Source organism: Haemaphysalis longicornis, unplaced genomic scaffold (assembly GCF_048455015.1).
Source record: "Haemaphysalis longicornis isolate Haplotype H1 unplaced genomic scaffold, Haemaphysalis longicornis Haplotype H1 scaffold_485, whole genome shotgun sequence".
Lineage (NCBI taxonomy): Eukaryota > Metazoa > Arthropoda > Arachnida > Ixodida > Ixodidae > Haemaphysalis > Haemaphysalis longicornis.
Window position 1 is genome coordinate 57,787 of NW_027526382.1, and position 26,593 is coordinate 84,379.

General features: G+C 46.1%; 1 protein-coding gene across 1 annotated transcript in view; it reads left to right on the forward strand.

Annotated features, from left to right (window-relative positions):
- LOC144137718 (nudC domain-containing protein 1-like) overlaps positions 1-2,180 on the forward strand; it is a 31,273-nt gene extending 29,093 nt beyond the window's left edge. Inside the window, exon 10 of the mRNA XM_077669656.1 lies at positions 1,853-2,180. Coding sequence (XP_077525782.1) covers positions 1,853-2,110 — 258 coding nt within the window. The 3' untranslated portion in view covers positions 2,111-2,180. The remainder of the gene's footprint in view (positions 1-1,852) is intronic.
- Positions 2,181-26,593: the final 24,413 nt, after the last annotated feature.

Sequence of the window (26,593 nt, forward strand, 5' to 3'; positions counted from 1 at the left end):
GCTGGAGTTGGTGATAATGTTTACTCATCGCAGGAGCTGCCTGGCTTGGTGAGACAGAGGCGGCGTCCGCGGCATTATGTCTCTTCGATGGCCTTCAACAACTGTTTTCACACTAGCAAGAGGGGCAGCTCCATGATAGCTAAAACGCGGATAGTGGTTGGGGCGAAAAGACGTAAAGGAACAAAAGAAACTGACCGAAGGCACTCTTTTTCTGGGATTGAGCTGTTTGGCGGCTCGTGCAGGGGGACCACTGCTGCGTTGTATGTTTTTTTTTGCCCAAGGCATTCATTTCGGAGCAAGGAAGGCGGGAATTCGTCGGGCGCAGGCTGCTGAAAAGATGTTGGTTGAAAAGGCGTTCCGAAATCCTCGCAGTAGTTTTGAGGGCGATGCACGCATCAACAATGACGTAAAGGCGAATGCAGCACAACTCGCCCCGGCTATTCAGGAGCGTGTTGGGTGCAAAGCGACTTCGTTGCACGCCTCCAGATGGGGGAGGTGTCCGGTTCGGATACTGACAATAACGGCACTCAGTGCCTGACAACGTTCCCAACCGCCTACTGCAGCCGAGGTTCCGTCAGCGTTATTCGCGTCTGTTGTGGCGCAGTGTACAGCTTTGATTTTATCATTTGTGCGTATTTGTAATCTTGAAGACAATTTGGCAACCTTTACGACGCAGAAGAAAAAACAAGCGAAGCTCAAAGACTTTTCAGAGATAAATAAAGTGCGGTCGTCATCATGCTGCGGTTCGGAGTTTACGTGATTTGAGGGTTGAAACTGTAAACTACCGTTTTCCACGACTTCAGAAAACTCTCAGTGATGTGCGGATTTGTCAGATAATCTTCAGATAGGCGTTTTGTATATATCAAATTATCGATATATCGAATTTTTTCCCGATCCCCTTGGAGTTCGATATATCCGTGTTCGACTGTACGTGCATTGTCATCTAAGCAGTACTGTAAAACCCATGTTATTCATCTAGTTTACAAAACCATTATGTCAGCTTATGCATTAAGTCTTGAAGTAACTGTATGCTGGGTACCAGGTCACTTGGGGATCGCCGGAAACGAGACAGCAGATCAAATGGCCGCTGCTGCTGCACTTGCAAACATGGTAGACATAACAACAATACCGTACACTGACCTTAAGTCACACATCAGACAACACCTTCGCAATACATGGCAAGCACACTGGAATGAACAGGCAGACAACAAGCTACACGTTATAAAGACACTCCTGGGAGCATACACCACTGACACACATAACAGGCACAATGAAGTTACCCTGGCTCGATTAAGGATAGGCCACACGCATGCAACACACTCATACCTGCTCACGGGATCTCCAAGACCCTTGTGTAGCAGGTGTGGAGACGGCCTATCCGTGATCCATGTGCTACTTCAATGCAAAGCACTCCATACAACACGACAGAAACACTTCGCCGACCTCTACAGACAACACATTCCACTACACCCAGCATTGTTTTTAGCGGATGACCCCATGGTTCCTGAACAACGCACGTTTAAGTTTCTTAGAGACATCAAGTTTTTACACCTGGTTTCCTATCACGCGTAGTTGCTTTTAAACCCCATCTCATGCCACGCACCATCACAACCTGGCCTTTTACACCAGCCATCCTCATTGTCTTTTACTGAATTCACTTTGGTTTTTGTTGAACGGTTTTAGCGTTTACGGTTACATCCTTCATACGTAACCACCGTTTTGGCGCTCTTTGCCCTCGTTGGCCTTGCGCCATGAAACACCAGCCATCATCATCATCATCGTATGTGTGCTGCGCAGCATCTTTCTTCACATGTATATGTTTTCCCGCCCCCATTCCCCCTTCTTCTATCAGACGGCGTCTCCGGATTTCAGCTTTGCTGCGCTATGCAACGCCGTGCGGCACGTGTACCTGTACCGGCAACCCGAGACACTGGGCAGCAGCCAGGAGCTGCGCAACCGCAAGACCGGCCGCGAAGTGTCCAGCATTGCCAAGCAGCACGTCGTCAGCCTGGAGCAGTGCGACGCCATCCTGGGCATGGTGGCCACCCGGCGCTGCGTCTTCCTGCTCAGCCCTGGGGCCCTATTTGCCATCAAGGTGCCTTCATCATAGCCCCCCACCATCTTCTCTCGTCCTGTTTCACCGTTCATTGGTCAAATATAACCATGAGGCATTTTTTTCACCCCTGCGGAGTCGTGTCCAGTTTACTTGCCACAAGTGTTGTATGTGTGACACTTGTGGAAAGAGGTGGCACTGCACTGCGGTGAAGAAGGCAGGCGAAAGGAGAAGTGGAGCTGGGTCTTGCTTAGTGCCTGGCAGCAAGAAGGCTCCAATGTTTTGGTTTTCCAAATTTTTTCTCCGAATCATATAAGTGTGTACCACAGTTAAAATTTAGTTTTATAAAACCTGCTCTGATATATTTCTGTTTTAATTAAGAATTTGAATTCTGCATGAGTAATTCATTTGTTTTATTTTGTTTTAATGCCTTTGTGCTGCTGCAGTAAAAAGCTGTATCAGCCATCAAAACCAATCTGCATCAACATTCCCAAATAGCCGCGGGTGAATCCGGCACAGAAAAACAACAAAGCACAACCGTAGCAAGGTCACCTGGCTTTGCTTGACTGCAGAGATTGCAGAATGATATCATTGGGACTTTTATGGTCACGTTGGCCACCGTATAAAATGCTTGCCTCAACATTGCAAGCTCTTGTGAGTCAGAAGTGTGTAGTGATATTGCTGACAAAGCATGCTGTACCAAAGATCAACTTTTTTCTTTTGTTAACATTCTCGCATTTTTAGCCTTCATGCAATTCTTGACAATTAAATAATTTGAGGCTTCCTTTGAGTTTGAGAAACTGCATTTTAACAGCTAGTGTATTCGAATTTCGCTGGGTAACATACAAATGAGCAGCCATGAAATCACTCGCATAATTAAAGCATGACTGACCGAATCTCTGACAGTCGCAAGTACAAAGTTGGAGCTTCGTCACACCAAACATGACTAGTGCGCCCCCCTCCCCCCCTCCCTCGCTCCAACCTAAGCAAGCACGTGTCACGTGTGGAAGGGGTTGGGGATGGCTATCCAGAAGTGGCTGTAGCTGAAAGGGGGTGACACTCATAAGTGAACAGCAATCAGGCATGGAGGGGTAGGTGCCATGTGGTTTTTCTTTGTTTTTTCATTTTGGATTTCTCAGATGATGACATAGTGACAGTCATCTATTAATCATCTTCAACTTTCCACTGTCGAGCTTTGGGAGAGCGCCTTGGCGAGCACCAGCCTGGACGACCAGCTTCGGCTGGCTCAAAGGGCTGTCGATGCTGCCCGCGCTCAAGGCATCCTGGACTGAGGACGCCTCCTTCAAGCTTCAGCACAATCCCCCCTGTTGATTTAAATAAACGTTTATTCTCTCTCTCTCTCTCATCTTCAATCATCTTCATCAACATCACTATCACCATTCTCAGCCAGCTCGCGCTCAGAACACGTCAACAACTTAGGCTGGAACAGCACACAATGCGTCAATGCATCACCATGGCACAGCTGTTGCAACCCAAATAAACATGGGCTCGGCCACTCTACTTCATCTGCTGAGTACACACACTGTTTTGGACTCTCTTCAAGTAGTGATCTGTGCATGCGTGTGCGGCCGGCCCGCCGTTATCTTCGAGTGCCCAGGACAATATGAACAAACAGACGCAGTTAAGTTGGTGTATGTCATTGATGTATGTTACCTTGTTGTGGTGTAAGTTTTGCGAGTAGGGGTCAGTGTACGACCTTCCTGTGTTCCGAGCCGCTTTGCAACGCGACGGCAGTGTGCATTGTTCGCCTCCCACCGCTTTCACTCGGACGGGGGCTGCTTGAGAGGAAAATTGCCCGCGAGTTGTGCCCGGCGCCTAAAGCCGGCGGCGGCGGCGGCGGCGGCGGCGCAATGCTTTGCTGTTTCCCTCACTGTTGTTGTTGTCGGCTGAGGACGGTACCGGGGGCGCGGGGCGGCAAGACACACCGAGTGCTTCCGTCGTTAGCGGGACGAGACGTCGCCGTGTTGATCTATGCTCGACACCGTTTGACAGCGGACGCGGCGCGCGTTTGTGGCGGATGATCTGAGGAGCCGGCCTTGTCTAGCAGTACTTAGCCTCAGTAAGCCAGGCGCCGGCGATGGCGTCGCGGTAACGTTTAGTGGCTGTCAGGGCGGTGACTCTTCCTTTCCCGTGAGAACGTCTTTCCTCCACCTAAAGGGGCAGTAGGGTGAGGAGGTGACGGGATTCAGGCAGGACCAATGGCGAGGATGAATAGTCGGGGCGAATGGAGAGTACCTGGGTTCTTGGCTGTGATTGGGCAGCATATGAAGTTGTGATTTATGTATGCTGTGTTTGATGTTGATCGGGGGATTCTGGGGGAGACGGCGGTGGGACGACACGAGGGACGGTTGTGTTGGTGCACGCCGGGGTGAACGCCGTCGTCTCACGCACTGTTTACATCCCTGACTCTCCGTACATTAAAGTCTACTGCCACTGGAATAGGCCTCGTTGTCTTCGACTGCACCACCGGTTCTCGGATCATCGAGGGGGCGCCAATTCAAGAACAACGGAATTACCAACAATCCGTCAATCTACATTTAACTGACGCCTTCTCATCATACTCCTTTCTAGCGCTGCGCCTTCTTATCCCTGCTTTTTCAAAAGCTTGTGGGGAGTTCGTGCGCGCACACATGCACACAAAGAAGAGCCTACAAAGCAAAGGGTCAAACACATTGGAGGCTGACCACACTGCGAGCACATGGCTACCAGTGAGGGAGTACATAACTACAGTGAAAAATCATCAGCCATTCCATTTGTTATGAATCAGCGTGAGGTGCTTCGGCATTGCCCTGTGCCCGTGAGATACACCGGCTAGGTTTTGTGCATTGCAGAAAAGTCCCGCATGTGATATAGGAAGTCAGCTTAACAGGAACTTTTATGTTGAGTTATGACAAGCCAGAGCCTGGCTGCCACGTAGCCACTGAGTCACAGTTGCAGCCGTTGCGAGAACCGGCAGAAACTGGCTCCAGCAATAGCATGTTCGAACAAGCGTTCTGCAAACAGGTGCCGTCCAGTGTACGTTTTTTGCGCAACATGCTGAATGCCTGCTGATGGTTGGGAATTCTGAATATTTATGCTCGCCCTTACGAGAGCCAAGGCAGTGAGTGTTTGGACTTGTCAACATTACCCTGCCAATTCAAGTTGTCATGTTGTAAGCACAACAGTGTGCTGCTATCTGTACCATCGCTTTTCTGTACTCACCATGCATTAAACAAGTTAAGTTTAGCTCTTGGCTCTTTGTCGTCGGAATGGAGGCAACTGTCCTGCAAGCCACTCACCAACCACGCTACCCCAACTTAATGGAGGGCCGTACCTTACACCTTCGCCCTTGTAACGTATTCTATGAAGGTGGATGAGCAATGGATCTATGGTGATGCAGAATTGTATTGATCGATGGTCATCGTAAGGAAAGTGCATACACTCATTTATTGTCTTCTTCAGTGTTAATTATTTTTCTTGATCGGTCAGTCATTATTTTTTTGGTCGATGGTGACGACAGCCTTGTGGTTGCTACCATATGAGCTTATCGGCTCTGGCACAATATTAGACTTTTTCTTAGTGAAATCTATGCCTGACTGGTGGTAAATGGTGGGGTTTGTGCGGGTGTAGCCCGAAACAACCCATTCCCGTTTGAACCCGCCCCACTTGAACCCATTCCCAAAACGCCCTTCCCGTTTGGCCCGTCCCGTGTACGCCCGTTCCCAAAACGCCCTTCCCGTTTGGCCGCTTTCTGTTTCAACCCGTTCCCAAAACACCCTTCCCGTTTCAACCCGCTCCCAAAACGCCCACTTCGAATAGCTCAGATAAGTTTCTGAGCTCGCAGTTCACTTCCCAGTGAACGCAAGCAGGTCTTGTAGAATTCTCAAACTTATCTTGTGTAGCTGTCCAAGACATCTTGATCTGCACATTAGGACAGCTACCACACTTCTATACGACATCTGGGCAAGACCTCCAAGATGTCTACGCAACACCTGAAGATTTTTATAGACATTGCCAAGACTGGAGATAGCCATCCTGTAGCTCGGCTAACGCGACGCTATGCCTGAGCTACAAGTCTTGCAAGATATTCTTGATGATATCTCAGAGACTGCTAAAAATTCCAACAAGACGTTTACAGGACGAATACTAAACACCTCATAGCTATCTGGATTGAAAGCAACAAAACGTTTATTCTCCGTTTTGACGACATTCTCAAAAATTTTGAATAGCAATCTACGAGAAGACTTCTAAGCATGCCAGATAGAGACATAATGTCTTTTGAAGATGTTTTCTAGTAATTGTGGAGACATAAAGGAAAACCTCTCACAGCAGTTTACGCCAGCGGCATTGTAGCCATCTTGCTATCATCTTATTAAGATGTCATCAAGACGACTCTTATAGCTCTCTTCCTGTTTTACGCCCAGGGGTATATAGAAATGTGGTTATCAGAATAAGAGTGCACATATATAACTTATTTCATCTAAAACAACTTCGATATTGTATAGATGGGACAGCATAACCACATTTTACTGCATTTCGTGTGGCCTGACAAATCTGACTGAGCTAAAGCGTCTAGACACACCTTAAATGCAGCAATAAGCACACTGAGCAACTTTTGCAAGACTAGCAATTTTATTATTCAAAATACACATGATAAGTCAAAATAGAATAAAAGGTGGCCAAAAGATGTGGGAGTAAAAAAAAACTTGATATGCATAAAAGGCAAAAATTAGAAACAACCCGTTCTATTTGGCTGCCATAGCAATTAAAACATGCTTATAAAAAATGACTAGATACTGAATGCCTTTCTGCCTTTCAATGTTATAGCAAAAAAAAGTCAACTGCAAGAACTAAAAAGAATGATCATAAAAAATAAGTTAGGGATCACCGAAAATATATCAAAACAATTGCATTACAGTGAAAACCTATTCAAAGTGGCCGAGTCTTGATGATGTTTGAAGTGCTGGAAATCCAGGTAGGCTGATCCAATGACGGAGGGTGTACCTTCCTGCGATGAGGTAAACACACTAATCTGAGTATACACAGACACGCACCCAAATGAAACACCCGATGGACACATTTTTGTGTAAGGAGACTTTTTTAGACCACAAGGCAGGGCAAAGGTAAATGCTTAAGGTAGCTACTATTTTACAGGTAACCAGTGAACTCTTGCTGAAAAAATTTTTAATGAACTATTCTTTCCTTTTGATACATGGAAGGCCAAGGGGAGGGGAAGACAACAGCGACTGATGATAGGGGAAGGGGGCTAGTGGGTATACATTTAAGAGGCTTCAGAGTGCCACTTATGCAAGATGCCAATAATATGCCCAATATGACAACGTCAGGTTAATAATCCAAATTAGTTGCAGGAAATAGTAAAACGTTGCTTGACAACTATTTTAGGCAATATAAAGCAGCATAAAATCATTTCATCAATTTCCACAATATTAAAGCAAATTTAGAAGAGGGGCAACACAAACACAGGGGGTGTGGAATATTGGCTGCATTCTCTTCCAGGCTACTACCCACAATGGAACATTTTTTTTTGTGGTGGACACCTGACCATTTGGCAAAATTGTGCATCATGCAATGACAAAATATTAGGCTTGTGCGAATAGTGTTAATTTAGTTCGAAGCGAATTCGAAGCAAATAGTCCTGGGGTCGAATATTTTCGAAGCGAATTCGAATAGTCGCATAGAAAACCGGGCTAGTTGGTACAGATTCATCTTCGCAGCGCACAAATGACAGGACAAAGGGGAGGAAAGGCAGGATTCATCTTCAGCGCTTGTCCAGTGTTTTCCTCCTCTTTGTCCTGTCATTTGTGCGCTGCGAAGATGAATTCGAATAGTTGTCAGGTGTCCGAAGAACAAAACAACAGTTGAAGTTGTTCTATGCAAAAGTTTTTATTTGTGAGGTTAGAACATACAAAGGCATCACAGAGAATCCTGTGATAACATGATAAAAAAGATTTCTATATACAGACAAGTCGTAGAAGGAGCATGCTTCCTTCTACACAGGTAAACAACCTACAACACATACATGCATAAAACATCACAGAAAATCATTTGATAACGTATTTCAAGTAAAATAATAATGGCTTAAAGGAGCCATGAAGACAAAATACAAGTTGGGTTTATTAGAAATACTGCTTAGTCCCAATAACAATGATACCAATATCATCGTAATCTTCGAACAAATAACGGAGATATTAAAAAAGTGTGAAGCAGTCGCGACCCCCTATCCAATTTCCCGCAACTTTTCTATTACGTCACGGAACCTTGTTTGTGCGACCTGTTGCGACGACACATGACTGGACGTCTGTAATGGGGCCTCTAGTTCCATTTGACCGCATAACTTGAATGCTAACGTGCAGTTAACGCACTGAAAATTATGTTTTATTGTTGGCCCGTATGACGTCATTCTTGCTCATAACACGTCACCGTGGCGCAAAATTTGAAAGTTTTTAAATACTACTTGCTTTTTTCGTTAAAAAAACATCTTTTGTGGCTGTAATGGAGCTGAGTGAGATACTGAATCCTAGTTCTTTCAAATTAAACGAAGTTGTATTTTCTGTTCATGGCTTTTTTAAAGACTAGCAGCTCCACACGCAGTGAAGAAGACGTTCCCTGTGACTAGTTTCAAGGTTACAACACAAAACAAAAAAATCTGAAAGTTTGGCTACATATTTTAAGCAAAAAAAAAAAAACATTGGCATATAGACTAGCAGCTCCACATGCACCCGCCGCGGTTGCACAGTGGCTAAGGCGTTGTGCTGCTAAGCTCGCGGGTTTCATTCCCGGCCACGACAGCCGCTTTTCTGATGGAGGCGAAAAGCAAAAACGCCCGTGCCCGAGATTTTGGTGTACGTCAAAGACCCCTAGGTGGTCAAAATTAATCCAGAGCCCTCCACTATGGAGCACCTCATCGCCTGCGTTGCGTCGGCGAGTTAAGCCCTACCATCAATCAGCTCCACATGCAGTGAAGAAGGCACTCATATCTACTAGTTAAAAGTTTACACCACACACAGAAAAAAAAACAGGAACTTGTTTGATGACGTTTCAATAAAAATATATCACAGATCTACATGCAAGTAAAAGGTACAGTTAATAAAACAACATTCAGAAATTCTCATGGAGAAAAACTAGTTCTTCCACATGCTGGGGAAGGAGGTGCTCCCTTCTGCAGGTTACAATGGCACCCGCTGTCGAAAACAGCGTTTCACTTGTTGTTTGGGTTGCTGGCACTGAAAGGCAGGCGCGTAGCCAGGATTTTTGTTCGGGGGGAGGGGCTAAGGTTGTTTTCCGCCTCCTCCCCCCCCCCCCCCTTAAAGAAAGAAAAAGCGCGGTAGTTTGCAAGCTCCCTTAAAGGCTATGAAGATAAAATTCATGTTTGGTTCATTAAAAAGTCTGCCTTGTCCCGACAACAATGATACCAGTTTTATCGCAAACTTCAAAGGAATATTCGATATATAAGTTAAACGTTTGAAGCAACGCAGTGTCTAGAGTTACGTCCGACGGAACTTTAACGCGGTGTCTAGAGTTACGTCCGACGGAACCTCAAATTGAAAACTAGAGTTACGTCCGAGGGAACTTTAAGCCAGTTTCTAGGGTTACGTCCGGCGGAACACTAGAGTTATATGTCCGACGGACGTTTAGGCCAATGTTTTGAGTTACGTCCGGCATAACGTAAAGCACAAAAAAATTACAGCTAACGGCAGCTACCGTGAGGCTCTAAATGTGTAATCTATACGCAACATTGAAAGAGAGTTATAACAGATCGGAAAAGCGGTTCCAGTGCGGTGACGTCTACCATCTGGACGCCACCCCGCATGAGCAGAACCCTGCCGTAAACCGGAGCGACTTGGCCGGACGGTACCGAGACGCACCGGTGTCCGTCGTTCCAAAGCGGACGGCCGCTTTGGAAGAGTTTGACAGACGTACACTTGGCTCGCGCCTAGTCGAACGGATTGTAAATATGAGATCGTTTAAGAAAAATTAGGTTGCAACAAGTGAAATCCGTGCGATTCTGACAGCTCAAGCAGCAAACGAAACACGGTCCCGAACCAACTGCCGTGACATGTGTCATCGAGCGACGCATGTACGATAGCTTCTTTTAGGTTAAATAAAGGCGATCTGGCTACATAACTAGTATTAACAGCAACATGGGGCCCGTCTACAAATCGGTGAGTGAGGAACAGGCGGTGTCAGTGCGAGGGACTCTCAAATACAACGAAAAACTAGGAGCAGCCAGCCGTATGTATTGAGAGCCCAGCTTGACCTGCTGGCGCCATCTGTTGAGATGCAGTAGAGGTAAAATGCCCGCTTCATGTTCACGCAGTCGCTAGTTGTAATCTCCGTAATCCGTTTCCGATCTGTTATAACTCTCTTTTAATGTTGCGTATAGATTACAGATTTAGAGCGTCACGGTAGCTGCCGTTAGCTGTAATTTTTTTTGTGCTTTACGTTATGCCTGACCTGCCGGACGTAACTCAAAACATTGGCCTAAACGTCCGTCAGACATATAACTCTAGTTTTCCGCCGGACGTAACCCTAGAAACTGGCTTAAAGTTCCGTCGGACGTAACTCTAGACACCGCGTTAAAGTTCCGTCGGACGTAACTCTAGTTTTCAATTTTGGGTTCCGTCGGACGTAACTCTAGACACTGCGTTGAAGCAATGGCGAATCCCCGCCCCCTTTCCGGCGGCGATTTCACTATGACAGTTCAGGATCTTGTTTGTACGATTGACGCCCAACGACTTAAGTCACCGCCAAGTAACATGACTGCGCGATTGTATCCTCCATTGATCTTATCATTTGAATTCTAACGTGCAGTTAACACACTCATAACTACGTTTTAGTGCCAGCCTATATATATACCACTCCTGCCGATATCACTTCACTGCAGCGCTAAATTTGAAGATTTCTGACATTTGTTGCATTGCTTCGGTTGAAAAAACGCCTGTGATTGGAATGGAGCTGTGCGAGTTATACCAAAGGCTAGTTGCTATTCAATTGAACAAGGTTGTATTTTGTCTTTAAAAGGCCCTTTAAGGTTCTCTCATAATATTGGTGTTGATTATGATTGTATTTGTGCCAGGTTAAGTTGTAAACTGGGCGAAAATACGCAGACCGGGTGGTACAAATCTATGCCCGTGATACGGGACGTACATTGCACGCACGGGAACCTTGCACAGGCATTGCATTAAACGGTCATAGTTTCATGCAATTACTTGTTTTATTTCAACGTGTGTAGTATGATGAGTGTGACATCAGCAATAAAATGACGTAGGCCGTAAGAATTAGATTTTTTTATTTAGTTATTCTTGCCCACAATGCAAAGTAAAATGTTTTTGCATTCAACGTCCGTACATTAGCTGCCAGTGTAAAGCCAATGGAGCTCATTCTGTGCAGTATACATCGAATCTTAGCACTTGAGTTATGTGTAGCGCAGGTCTTATCTCCAAAAAACGAGTGGCTATGAATTATGCATGCAAGAAGCGTTACATCACCAGCAATATTTCAACAAATATCAACCCTAAACAGACAGACACCACGCGCAAGAACAGCGCTGTTAAGGGCGAAAATTACACGAACCTGGCAGTATTAGTCCACACGCAAAGCGGAATAATTCAGCCATCGGCATTTGTTAAGTCATGCCAGTTTAAATTTGCGCTTCTGTTTTGAGTCTCAACGTGGTCCATTTCGTATACTATAGCTTCTACCAGGACTCGGGACGCACATGAGAAGCTTGTGCTTTGTAACATAATGAATCTGGTTGACATTTCCGCACAGCTCAAATGTAGAGTCTGCTGTAATGAGCTTGGTGTTCTCAAATAGTTGCATTACTACCGGTCAAGTTTCCAATGCTTCGTGCATAAATGCCCTATTATCTACCTGAATGCGTGTACTGTCAAGTTATACCTTTTCTGGAGCAGCCACCCCCTTTAGTTACCACTCCCAGATGAGATAGAGCAAGTCACTGCAAAGTTCGCAATTCAATGCTGTATCGAACTTTATATTTAGCAAGAAAAAATAATAACGCATATACGGCGATGTCTGACCATACTGTTGCGGTTAGGCATGTTCTGTGCAAGCTGAGCAAAATATTGCTGCGTTTTGAATTTTGTCGTGAGATCTGAGGAAAGAGTTACAGTCAAACCCGTTTATATCGAACTGCGATATGCACCGTGATTTGATCGATATATCCAATAGTTCGATATAGCCGAACCCGCCTATACTCGCTTTCTAGTATTTCTAGAATTCTAGTATTTTTAGTATTTCTAGGCTCACCGCGAGTCATTCAGACACGATTTTCACTAAGTTCTCGTTCGTATTTCGTTTTCATTTTTTTACCATGAAAGAGGGATAGTCAAAGATGATAAGGCAAGTGAAAACAAAAAAAACAACATATTTCGAAAAAATGGCGATTTTTCGACCCGCGTGTCCCCTTTTTCTGGTGCACGCTGAATCAAACTTAAGTGCTTAATAAAGGAGCCATGACGAGAAAACACATCTTGCATCTTGGGGAACAGCGCAAACTAACAGGGACACAAAAAGAAAGAAGTGGACAGGACTAGCGCTGACTTTCAACTCGATTTATTGGAAAAGACGTAACTACTTATACATACACAGAATCCTCCTCCCCCACCACGCCACGTGCCCACACCAGCCAATGACATACTATCAAGACCAAAACACTCCACTGTTGACAACGCACCTTTCTTAACAAGGAACACCTTATCGCGACGACCGCTCCAAATAACCAACTTCTTTTTCGTGCAGGACAACTGATGTTTCACTGATACAATCTCTCCCCCACTTTCTGATGTAGTATGATTCCATCAACTCTCTAGTACGTCTGTCTTTATGCTTAAACAGGATATCAGTCTCGCGGAAAAGCGGATAGCATCGGTGCTTACACGTGTGGCAATGTTCGGCCAGACGTGCATAACCATCTTTTTTAAGCTTGTTGCGATGCTCCAATAATCGAACGTTTAAAGGAGCCATGAAGACAAAATACAAGTTGGGTTTATTAGAACGCAGTGTCTAGAGTTACGTCCGACGGAACCCAAAATCGAAAACTAGAGTTACGTCCGACGGAACTTTAAGCCAGTTTCTAAAGTTACGTCCAACGGAACTCAGAATTGAAAACTAGGGTTACGTCCGACGTACCTTTAAGCCAGTTTCTAGAGTTACGTCCGACGTAACCGAAAATTGAAAACTAGGGTTACATCCGACGTAACCCAAAATTGAAAACTAGAGTTACGTCCGACGGAACTTTAAGCTGGCTTCTAGAGTTACGTCTGATGGAACCCCAAATTAAAAACTAAAGTTACGTCCGCGCGTGTCCTGTGGCGGGAACAGAGCCCCGGCCGTCGCCGTCGCTTGAGCGGTCTGTGTACGCTCCGAGCACAGGATATATAGTTAGGCGGAGATGGAAAGCTCGAGTGACTTGTACGCACTTGGAGCTACTGTCTAACTTGAACTTCGAAGTTTTTCCTTATTCATTCTAATGTAAATAGTTGTATAGAACGTCTTCGTTTCCCTTCATCAAATCCAAACGCCTCGAGTTCGTCAATTCGACTGCCATCTATCCGAGAACTTCAACCCCATCGCCCCGCAAGCCTCCTGCCAAATCAACTGGAGCCCGGGCGATTGGGTTCCTGATCGGCACCGGACTTCGGGGAAACGAACATCATCTTTACTAGGGGCGACACTTTTTTTTCTTTAATGCAGAATTCCACCCAGGCCAGTAGTAAGGGGGGCCAGGGCCCCCCTCATCCCCTTTTTTCCTCCTCAGGAAATTTTGATTGGGGGCATGGGTGTTCTCCAGCAGGGCTCCCGCCATGCCGCTGCACCAAGAAACTTGCCTGCAGCTGCTCACCATGTGCAATACTAAGCAAGTCTTTCCGTGGCCTTGTCTTAACGGCGCCTGAGCATATCGGCCGAAGGACCGTAAGCGACACGGAACCATCGCAAAAGAGCAGAGGACGCCGCACCCGGCAGTTGCGCCCGCTAATCAGAGAATTCAGGGTGTCTGCGCTTCAGACTTCTTCAGCCCCCCGCGTGCTAGCACCAGCCGCGGCAGACAGCCTTGTAGCAGCTTCCTTGAAAAATGTGCTCCAAATTCGCCAACAAGTAAATAACAAACCGAAAGATCAGAACAATTATCTCCGCACATTTATAAAGTTTACTGAGTGGTTTCCCATCTACTGCATGCCCACCTATGTAATCTCCGTAAAATGTACATGCAAAAATTAAGCTTGGGTGTTTTTAATGCCTGGACGAATATGTGCGAACCATTTCCTTCAAGAGAAAATTTCAGCTTTTCACTTCAATATCATTTTGCTGGCATCTGAATATAAAGTGACTGTTCGCTCCATATCACAAATGGGCGTAAAAACCACCCACTCTGCCCATAATAGTAGCGATTTTGATAAAATACGTTTTTCATTAATAAGCCAGATCAGTTAACTAAAATGTATCGACATTTTTTATTCTGTGAAGAAATAAAGGAGTACCAGGGCATTCGCTTTATTATCACTAATCAATTATTTATTATTAGTGTTAGGTAATTGATCGATTAACCTTCCGATTAATCGATTAATGCTTTATTTACGATTAATTGTTTTAACCAGTTCAAGCTTCAGAACAACAGGAAGAAAAATGTCATGTTGAAATTATACGCAATTAGCATGTCGAGTATCATATTCGTGTTCAAATAACCCGCCTTACGTCAAGACAGAAAACGATGCCAGTATGCGAAAAGATGGCAGTGATTAAAACCGAAAACAGACGGGAAAATAGCTACTCAATAATATTTCATCGACAACTCTTATCTCAACTCGTGTATCTTCATGCCACAGGGCAAAATTTCGAATAAAAACGACAAATATACACGGTACAAAAAACGACCAGTGGGCAATTATACATACCATTTTGCCGTTGTATAAACTATTTCTGTAGTAAGAAAAGCGCGATTAATTGGTGCCATCGGCACTCATGGCGGGCGCTGATGTTCCTGTTTCTAGAAAAAATGTGAGTGACGAACGAGCTGATAAGCGTCGCGTCCGCATCATGCGCCCTGATGATGACGTACTTACCTCATCCGGAATGTGTCTGAACAAGTGTATGAGCATATTGATCTGATATGTACTACTACATAATTATTTTTGGTCATTTTTTTCTAAAAAAGACCACACAACCGAATAATCCATGCGTAATTGAATTAATCGATGCCAATTAATCGGGTTGAAATATTAACTGACACCCAACCCTATTAATTACTCTTGAACCATGTAAATTGGTTCAAGATCTTCAAGAGCTGTAAATTTTTTGTGCTTTACGTTATGCCGGACGTAACTCAAAACATTGGCCTAAAGTTCCGTTGGACGTAACTTTAGTTTTCAATTTGGGGTTCCGTCAGACGTAACTCTAGAAACCAGCTTAAAGTTCCGTCGGACGTAACTCTAGTTTTCAATTTTGGGTTCCGTCGGACGTAACTCTAGAAACGGGCCTAAAGTTCCGTTGGACGTAACCCTAGTTTTCAATTTTGGGTTACGTCGGACGTAACTCTAGAAACTGGCTTAAAGTTACGTCGGACGTAACCCTAGTTTTCAATTCTGAGTTCCGTCAGACGTAACTTTAGAAACTGGCTTAAAGTTCCGTCGGACGTAACTCTAGTTTTCGATTTTGGGTTCCGTCGGACGTAACTCTAGACACTGCGTTATTAGAAAGACTGCTTAGTCCCGATAACAATGATACCAATATCATCGCAATCTTCGAACAAATAACGGAGATGTGAAAGAAAACGTGTGAAGCAGTCGCGACCCCCTAGCAAATTTCCCGCAACTTTTCTGTGACGTCACGGAACCTTGTTTGTGCGATTGGCGGCCGCCTAACTGACCTGTCGCGACGACACATGACTGGACGTCTGTAATGGGGAATCTAGTTCCATTCGACCGCATCACTAGAATGCTAACGTGCAGTTAACGCACTGAAAATTGTTTTATTGTTGGCCCGTATGACATCATTCTTGCTCATAACACGTCACTGTGGCGCATAATTTGAAAGTTTTTAAAACCTTCTTGCTTTTTTTTCGTTAAAAACCATCTTTTGTGGCTGTAATGGAGCTAAGTGAAATACTCAATCCTAGTTCTTTCAAACTAAACGAAGTTGTATTTTCTCTTCATGGCTCCTTTAAGAAGCGACCTGTTTGACCAACATACACTTTTCCGCAAGATAAAGGAATCTTGTAAACAACTGCCACAGAGCACGCACGGTACAAAGGGTGATACATGATTTACTACACACGCACTTTTCTTCTTTCCCGGCTCATATTCAGCACGCCGCTGGACGGCCGGACAAACGCTATTTAATTTAATTTAACGCCACCCTGCTAGAGAAAACACGAGTTTGGTTCACTAAAAAGATTGCCTCGTTAGAATCATACCGACACCACTTTTATCGTAAACTTCGCTCAAATAAGCTACATAATTAGGAAAAAACTCCCACCTCCCCTCGCGGGAACCCCTGTGTAGATGCGACGCATAGGGGGTTCACAGCACGTTTCCATTGAAGGCAGCGCAGGACAGCGGAGGAACGGCGCTGGAACGATGGAGCGGAGCGACGCAGGCACCGCGTTTTATAGCGCGCATAACGTTGAGGGGACGCGCCGGTGCCAGTGCGTCTGCCGCGGCTAAGACGCAACACAATCCAACACAATCCACTTTAATCCAATCCAAATCCAATCCAATCGAATCCAATCCAATGCCCCTCGCGAGAGAGTGTTCGCTATCGGAGAGGAGAGGGGATGAGCGGCGGAGAGCGAAGCTGGCGCGGCGAGGAGAATGGGGCAGGGGTGGACGCCGACAACGACGACGGCGCCGGATGCAGGGACGAGGCGGGTGAATGAGATGCCTTCGCATCTAAAAAGGGAATGGCCATGCGACCCACTAGCTCATTTCCCGCAACAGAACCTATGATGTCACATGAGACAGCTCTGCGATTGGCGGAGGGCGGTAAAAGCAAACGCAAATTAGGCAGAGTTTATAAGCTTGCTGAACGAGCATTTGCGCTTAAATTTAGGGCACATTCTTCTTAAAGGAGTACTGACACCAAATTTTTATGTTACGTTTTTTTCGCTGCTATGCGTGCCTACCAGCCCACTAATCATAGAATGACAGATTAGGCGGTCGAGCGCAGCGTAAACATTCATTTACGGCGTCGTTTATTCGTGCCAGTTTCGGTTTCGACAAAAAAACGCCGAGCGGCCGCCATGACAGCATGTATCACATGGCGTCACCATTCTTGCCGTATCGCTGCCTCTCTGTAAGCGCGCGCGAGCGAGCGCACGCGCGCGCCCAGACCGGCCGAGGTCTTCGCCGTCCCCACAGGCCCTGGCAGCATGACGTCAGTCCCAAAACCATGGCGTGTACACACGCCCGAGCAGCGCGCGCCAACCACAGCCAGCGCGTCGGCTTCGTCACGGGAGCCCCGACGTCGACAGTTTGGGGCACGTAGCAGATGATGTCACGTCGACCCGCTCTGGCCTTTTTCGTGCGGGCGAAGATTAAAATGGATTTTAAATATGTTTCGCTGAACGGTTGCTGCTGAAATTTGCTGGGAGATATCTCCTGATAAAAAGGAAGCGTTTTACATAGTTATCTCAGCTTTGAAATTTCGTGTCAGTACTCCTTTAAAGTCCCATCATCTGCTCTAAACGCCGATCAAGGGCCTTTAGGTCAGGTTAGCGTCACTAAATAAAGGCGTAGCTTATTTAGTTACGCTAGGTCAGGTAAGGTGGCTTATCGCTGGCGCAGCACTCCCAGCTCCCATCATTAAGTAGCGCATTTTTTAGGAGCGAAAATGAAAAAAAAAGTTTACCTATTTTGCATAAGAATTTGGTTGGAGATTTACGGAGATTTGTTAGTGAACAAAACGCTTCATAATAATATACCAAATAAACATTATTGCTCAAGGGCGATCATTCCAACCTTTTTTGGCTTGTGATTTTCCAGAAAAAATAAAAATTCAGGAAATCGCACTTTGCGGGTCCATTTGTATTAGTTTTTATTAAAACCAATACGTCTCTATTAGTTCGTATTAGACTCAGGTCTATCAGATCTATTAGTAATCGTAAACTAATACAAACTAATAGGTGTATTTGTATTAGACTAATACAACTTGTATATGAAACTTATAAAACTGATACAAGTTTGTATAAGACTAATACATGTCTTATACACCTAATACAAAAATGTATAAGACTAATACAAGTTTCTATCAGAATTTTTGCTAGGGAACGTGGAGCTCTTCCTAAACAACAAAGAAGTGGAACATAGACCAGACATAATATGCCTACAGGAAACCGGAGGGATAGCGAAGATGACCTTCTACAAAGCTTTTGGGCCACTGAACGGGATCAAGAAGCACGGGAAGGAAACGGTCACGACGCTGGTTAGAAGAAATATCCCAACCCTCCAACACGACACCGGAATAGAAACTATAGAGCATGCATTAATCGAAGTTATACCTGGAAGAAAGGGAAAACAAAGCAGCCTCTTCATACTTAACCTCTACAGTAGTCCAAAAGAAAAGAATGGGTTCACTAACCTACTGAAGAGGGTCACGAAGATTGCGGACAAATATCCTTTGGTAATAGTAGGCGATTTCAATGCTCACCACGCGGAATGGGGATACGACAGAGAAACCAAAAGAGGCCGTACCTTATGGATGGACGCCCAAAACCTCGGCCTCACTCTTCAAACCGACTCGAGTTTTCCGACAAGAACGGGCAACAGCGTCAGCAAAGACACGACACCCGACCTAACGTTCACCAAAAACTTGAGAGAGAAATTCGTTTGGGCAAACCTACACGAAAATCTCGGAAGCGACCACTACATAGTACAAAGTACATTGGAAACAGGACCTCCTCAAAAGCGTAAAGGCAAAGAAATCCGCATAACGGAATGGGATAAGTTCAGAGAGATTAGATATGCAAGAAAAGAGGCAGAAGGAGAACACTGCGCTGAAATAAAGGATATCCATGAATGGATCAAGCAACTACAAGAGGATGCTGGGACAGCCACGAAAACAATACCACAAGAAGCCGACCTGCAGCAAGCAGACTCCCGACTCTTACACATGTGGGAGGCAAAGAACAGCCTACACAAAAGACTGGGCTCTCAAGTAAGTAAGTAAGTAAGTTGTGGTTTTTTGGCACAGCAACCTTTCGGTTATAATGCGCCAGACGCAGGGTGGAATAGTTAAGCGACGATTAAACGATGTTATTCAGGGTGTTGTGAGGATTAAAAACATTTTAAAAGGACTCAAAGAGACACATAGCTAAAACCGGTGTAGAAGGCCGGCGTCCTCAAAAAATTGGAAAACGTTACTAAAATCCACCAACGGTTCATCACTAAGTAAAAGCGCAGGGTGTAAAGGGATGCAAAAGGTGTATAATGCTTTGAAATGTCTGATGCGTGCTGCTTCAAGGTGTGGGCAGCTTATTAAAACATGAAGTACAGTAAGAGGTTCTCCACAGTGGTCACACATGGGTTTCTGTTCTTTCTGGACCAGGAAGCCGTGTATGAGCACAGTGTGACCTATTCGCAGTCGGCATAAAATAACCTCATAAAAACGATTTCTGTGTCTGCAACTTTTCCATTCAGATAGGTATGGCTTCACTAGGTGTAACTTATTTTCAGTCTGTCTGTCCCATTCAGTTTGCCAGTACATTGTAATGGACTTTCGTATGGTGTTCCGAAGGTCCTGGTAAGGAACCTTGGACTTCGTTATTGCACAACGCTTAGTATGGTATGCTGCTCTATCGACAGTTTCATTTTCTGGAATGCCGATGTGGCTTGGTACCCAACAAAAGACGACACTAACCCCTGCCGATGTGAGGCAGCACAGTCGATTTTTTAGCATACCTACAGCCGCATTCTTTGAAGGGATAAGGGAGGTCAAAGCACGTATGGCGCTTAAGGAATCTGTAAAAATTGCCACTTTTTGTAGTCCATTTGCTATTACGTCTTCAATAGCTGAGGTTATACCAAAAACCTCTGCAGTGAAGACACTGCCCTCATCAACTATCCTCTCAGCTACAGTAACTGCCGACGAGTTTACAAAAGCATAACCGGTGTGACCAGCAGTTTTTGAACCATCAGTAAAGTAGTGGCAATAGCTACTGTATTTATCCTTAAGTGCAAGAAATTCTTGGCGCAAAAGCTGGTGTGGAAAAGCTTTCTTGTCGTATTTTAACAGCGACAGGTCACATTTGACAGCACTATAGTCCCAAGGGGCTAAAGCGTCCGAGAAACTCAGAAGAGTTGTCGAGCATATCTTGAAAGAGTACAGAGTCATGTGCTCCTCCAAACGGAGGGCAAGAGGGCGGACCACTCTTGGTTTGTTCTCATAGAGCTTCTTGTACTTATTTTCAAACAATTCTCTGGCACAAGGATGGTCATTTATGCATGCTATTTTGGCTGCATATACTCCACTTAGGTACGCTCGACGGTACTGCAGAGGCCACTCATTGCACTCAACGTAAAGACTATCAACAGGGGAGGTACGATATGCACCTGACGCAAGTCTGAGGCCCAAGTTGTGCACTGGATCGAGTGAGGTGAGAACAGATTGGCGAGCTGACCCATAAACAATACAGCCATAATCAAGACGAGACCGTACAAGTGAGCCGTAAATTCGGAGCAAACATGCACGGTCGGCCCCCCATGACTTGTGCGACAAAATTTTCAATATGTTAAGTGTCCTCATGCAGGTCATTTTGAGTGTCTTTATGTGAGCCCCAAACGTTAATTTGGAGTCATAAATGATGCCCAAGAATTTGTGCTCACTGTGTACTGGAACGAGCATATCCCTGATTTTTATTGCAGGTTTGGCATGAATACCTCGTTTCCGCGTGAAACACACACATGCACACTTCTCACGAGAAAAGCGAAAACCGTTTTCATCTGCCCATCGTTTCAACCGATTGACCGTAGTCTGGATTTGTCTTTCACAGACTGATTGGTTACATGACGAAAAGGCAATCTGCAGGTCATCGACGTAAAGGGAGTACATAACCGGTCGAGGAATAACCTTTGCCAAGGAATTTATTTTAATGGCGAAGAGTGTCACACTTAGCACACTACCCTGAGGTACTCCATTTTCCTGGCTGAAAGAACGGGAGACTGCATTGCCCAGCCTCACAGTAAAGGTTCGTTCTTGAAGAAAATCTTGTACACATGAAAACATTCGCCCTCTGATTCCCATTGCTGCCATATCCTGCAGAATTCCATACCGCCAAGTGGTATCATAAGCCTTAGCCATATCAAAAAAGACAGCAAGGCAAAACTGGTTGTTAACGAAAGCATCTCGTATCATTGTTTCAAGCCGAACAAGGTGGTCAGTTGTAGACCGAAACTGCCGAAAACCACATTGAAACCTATCTAAGTAACCTGAACGTTCGAGAACAAAGACCAATCTAAAATTGACTATCCGCTCAAATGTCTTGCACAGACAGCTGGTCAACGTTATGGGTCGGTAGCTTGATGGACAGTCGGGTGGCTTGCCATCTTTCAGTAACGGAATTACGACAGCCTTTTTCCATGCTTTGGGCAGCCTACCCGTTTTCCAGATTTCATTAAAGAACTTCAGAAGCACTTCTAAGCAGCTATCATTTAGGTGTTGTAGAAAGGCGTAGTGAATAAGGTCAGGGCCAACAGAAGTAGCCTTGCACTGAGCTAGTGCTCTTTTAAGTTCGTACAATGTAAATTCTTGGTTATAGTCTTCAGTGTTGTTGCTAGTATTTTTAATCCTGAGCTTTTCAGCACTAGCCTTATGTCTCATGAACTCTTGTGTGTAATTTTTATCGCTAGAAACATCTGAAAAGTGGGCACCTAAAACATCCGCTTGCGTTTGCAACAAATCGTTCCCACCGTCGGTAGAAAAAAGTGGTACCGTAAACCTTCTGTAGATGCCTTTGACTTTGCGTACATGGTCCCAGACTTTTTTTGCGGGAGTGGTAGTGTTTATTGTGCTTACAAAGTTTTGCCACGAGTTTCTTTTTGCTTCTTTTCTGATTTTTCTGGCAGCAGCTCGGGCAGCCTTAAAGCTCAGGCAGTTGTCCATGGTAGGGTACCGTCTGAACACACCCCAGGCCTTGTTTTGCTTTTTCCGGGCTTCGCGACAGGCATCATTCCACCACGGCTTTGGCCGCTTAGGGATTCGGCCAGATGATTGTGGGACGGCTACTTTAGCAGCTTTGACAAGTTCCTCGCAAATGTAGGCGTTTGCTTCGTCTATGGACATACTGCTCATGTCAAATCCCTCAAAACTGACCAGATCCTTAAACTTTCCCCAGTCTGCTCTCTCGAGCCTCCATCGGGGTGGACAGTTTTTGAGGGCTGGAAGTGGCTGCACGTCTCGCAACAAGGCGGGAAAGTGGTCACTTCCGTGTGGATCGTTCACTACACTCCACTCAAAGTCCATCTCGAGCTCTGGCGACCCAACACAAAGGTCTAGCGCAGAAAAGTTTCCCGTACCCGCAGAAAAATGTCTTGTCTCCATTATTGAACACAAAAAGGCTGTTATTCATCAACCATTGTTCGATTTGTTTTCCCCGACTGTCGATTTTGTCATTTCCCCATAGGCAGTGATGGGCATTAAAGTCCCCCATAATAACAAATGGTGCAGGCAGTTGCTCAACAAGGTCATTAAGTTCCTGTAATGACACATTATCAGATGGTGGCAGATAAAGTGAGACAACAGTGATCAGTTTGTTGACATAAACTTGTGCTGCAACGGCCTCCAGTGTAGTGTCAAGTTGTATTGACTTTAGAATTGTGCCCTGTGCCACAACCAAAGCCACACCCCCTGAAGCACGGGTGCTCTCTTCTCTGTCCTTTCTGAGGAGGTGATAACTGCGGAGAATTTTATCATGTTTTTTTGTTAAATTTGTCTCCTGCAACGCCACCACTTGGGGCTCATATTCGTCTATCAACTTATGTATATCATCAATGTTATGAATTAAACCTCTACAGTTCCAGTGTATGAAGGGAACCGGCATTTTAGTTTTTTTGGATGAGGTACAATTACTTTTTTTTTTTACTTTTTGTCAGGTGGTTTCCTTGCAGGAGGTTCACTCCTTGCAGGGATCTTGGATGCATTCTTCCCAGTACCTTTAGAAGGCACGGGTAGGAGAGATGTAGAGTGTCTTCCAGTGCCCCTTTGGGGCCCTGAAAGGGACGAGGTGGAGGGAACAACGTCCATGGCCTCCTCAGCCGGAGCAGAGAGGGCCGGTGGTTGCACAGCCTCGGGGGCCGGAGCGCGTGCAGTCGGCTGTGGCTGTGCTGGCTGCTGCACGGGGGGAGACTGGGCAAGGGCCAGGTCAGCAGAGCTAAACTGCGTCCCTACCGATGCCCGAGGCGGCCCGGCCCCCCGGCGCGCCATCTCGGCGAAAGTGCCTTTTTGCACAAACGAGAAGCGTCTTCGCGCTTCTTGAATTGACAGACCTTCTCTTACCTTGATAGACATTATTTCTTTTTCATTTTGGAATTTCTGGCATTTCCGTGAGTACGCAGGGTGTGGCCCTGCACAATTGACACATTTTACTTCCTGCGCTGCGCAGGAGTTCGCGTGATGATCAGTACTCGCGCACTTGGCGCACGTCTCTTTGCCCCGACAGCTCTGCAGTGTGTGACCAAACCTCTGGCACTTAAAGCACCGGCGTGGGTTTGGGATGTATGGACGGACTCGATGGACTACATAGCCAAGTTTTAGGGATTCAGGAAGCTTGGTGGAGTTGAAAGTCAAGACAAGGTGATTAGTGGGGATGTCAATGTCGTTACGTCGGATCATGATACGCCTGACAGCAGTAACATTTTCCTCTTGCAGGCCCTCTAAGATTTCATCCTCCGTGAGGTCTGCGAGGTCAGGATCTGAAATCACTCCTTGGCATGAGTTTAGGCTTCGGTGAGCCGATACTTTTATAGTTAGGTTTGCTAACCTTTGCATTGCAAACACTGCATCCGCCTGGGCTTTGTTTTCGCATTCAATGAGGATACCTCCAGAGGACATCTTTGTAGCTCTGAATTTACCGCCGAGGACACCTTCCAGTTCTTTAGCGACTACGAATGGCGAGGCCTTTCGTAGGGGGCACTGGCTGTCGGTGGATTTGATAACAAGAAATCTTGGAAAGCTTTGTTCTTTTAGTTGGAATGGGACCCTTGATACAGGGTAGCTTACTGCGGTGCGAACTCGTTTCCGAGCCCGATCACGAGGAGGTTTTGTCGTAGCCATAGACTTGCAATTAAACATTCAGCAGCCATGCTGGCCACCCACCTCGGAGCCCAACACGGGAACGCAAACTTGCGTTAGCCATACGTGGCCACTATAACCCTGCATAAAGAAACCTAGGGTGGCCATTCACACAGGGTTAACCCTTGCCACCTGGAAGAGGAGATTGGAAAGCAGAAAAAATAGAGGACAGGAAAGATGGAGAAAGGAGACAGGAAAGCGAAAGAGTGGAGAGGGGGACAGGAAAGGGCGACTGGCTGATTCCCCCTCGGCCGGGTCAGTCCGGGGGTGCCGTCTACAAGAAGCGAGGGCCAAAGTGGCGTGTTGCCTCCACCAAGGGGCCCTAAGGTCCACAACAACCTCGGTGTCGGCTCAGCCACCAGGATCCCCTTTTCCCTGGACACGGCTAAGCCACGCACAGCCTAAAGCGTGGGTGGGTCCAACCCACATGGGCTCGGGGTCCGCGGTGCCGCCACTACCGTCACCTTGAACGTACAAGGTGCCCCTGCGGGGACTGGGCTCTCAAAAACACAACAGAACCCTCAGAAAGAAAATAGCAACGATAAACAAGCAAATAGAAGAACATGCAAACAAACTGTCGAGACAAAACTGGCACGACATGTGCAACAGAATGGACTCGCAGATAAGCTTAGCGAAAACCTGGAACATCTTCAGGCACCTAATTAATCCAGAAGGCAGCAAAACGGCCCAAGGAGTAAACCTAAAGAAGATTATTCACCTGTACGAAGGCACAGAAGAGGACCTAATCAAAGACATCCGAGAGAAATATTTTGGAGGAACGCATCAACTCAAGAGCCGCAACGGAAAATAACAAGGTGCGCCGAACCCCACACTCGACAGACCGATTTCGGAGAGTGAGGTCAGGGCGGCTATCCAGGAACTCAAGCCGAAGTCGGCGCCGGGCCCAGACGGCATCGCAAATAAGATCATAAGAAACATAGATGACGCCTCCATAGAAGCACTCACCAAATTCTTCAATCATGTTTGGAACAAGGGCCAACTCCCTGAAACATGGAAGACAGCCAACATAGTAATGATTCCCAAACCTGGAAAAAAGTTACATCTTAACAATCTTAGGCCAATCTCCCTGACATCATGTCTGGGAAAGCTCCTCGAGCATATTGGCCGCGAGGCCCACCACTGGAGAGGCCGGCGCTGCGATCGTTTTGACGTCACTTGTAGGATCACCGTTCCTATCTTGCTGCGTAGTTGGCTTGCTGCGCGTGACACTTCGCTTAGGAAGCGCGTTCTAAAAGTATTTTCGTGTTAATTTCCTTCATTTGAAGTTAATTCTCAATGCGTCAAGCGCAGTTCGACCTAATGTTGACTGTATAACCGTGTCAACTGCGGTAGATTATCCGCAAACACCATGAGCATGGTGGTGTATTACGCATGCGACCGAAGCATAAGCAGCGGCTTGTTTCCCGATCAAAAATGTGGACTACGACGATCGTCGAGTGAAGTTTCTAGATTTCCCTTGTTTGCAAGAAATGTATAAAGCAGGAAATCGTGAAGCCTTAACTGCTCGCAGAAGCACACGCAGCCGCCGTGCCTGCCCGCACAGCCGACGGTGCGGCTCGAACCGACGCAGGTCACGGCAGCAACAACTTGTTGCCGCTTTTTAAAATCACACAAGTCGTGGAAAAGAATTTCCAGATTGGTGAAAGTGGATGTTAGTGTCATGAAAAATTCTGATAGGTAGTGTCATCAGCTGTGGTTTTCAACGATGCTCAAATATCGGCCGCTATTTACGCCGACCGGCCGCGCGGAGGTCGGTCCCGGCAGCGCCGGCCCGTTCACGCACGGTGCGGCGAGCGGCCGAAGGATGGCTATGCTTGCGCGCAAGAACCGGCCGAGGCCGTGCAGGTATCTTGATCGTCGATCGCTTCAACGGAAATCACCGCGCTTACAGAGTTCCCAGCGCGGTGAAACGTTCTGTTAGTGACTGTCACTCGCAACTCTAACGGCGATGAAATATCTGCTGCGACGCCAAGCCTAAAGTTCCCAACATCCGATTACGTGCATCCGAAGCCGGCTGCGAGCTGTTGGCGAAGGCCCTCCCGTCGCGCACGCGCGTGTTGCGCTTGGGTTCTTCTAACTTCTTGGGGGCCCCCAACGCTCGGTTCTCCTATTCTAAATATCCCCATTACCCGAAATCATTAACGCCGTGTTCCTCCTCGTACGCAGCCTCGCCTTCTTGAGCAGTCGTGAGTTTCGAAA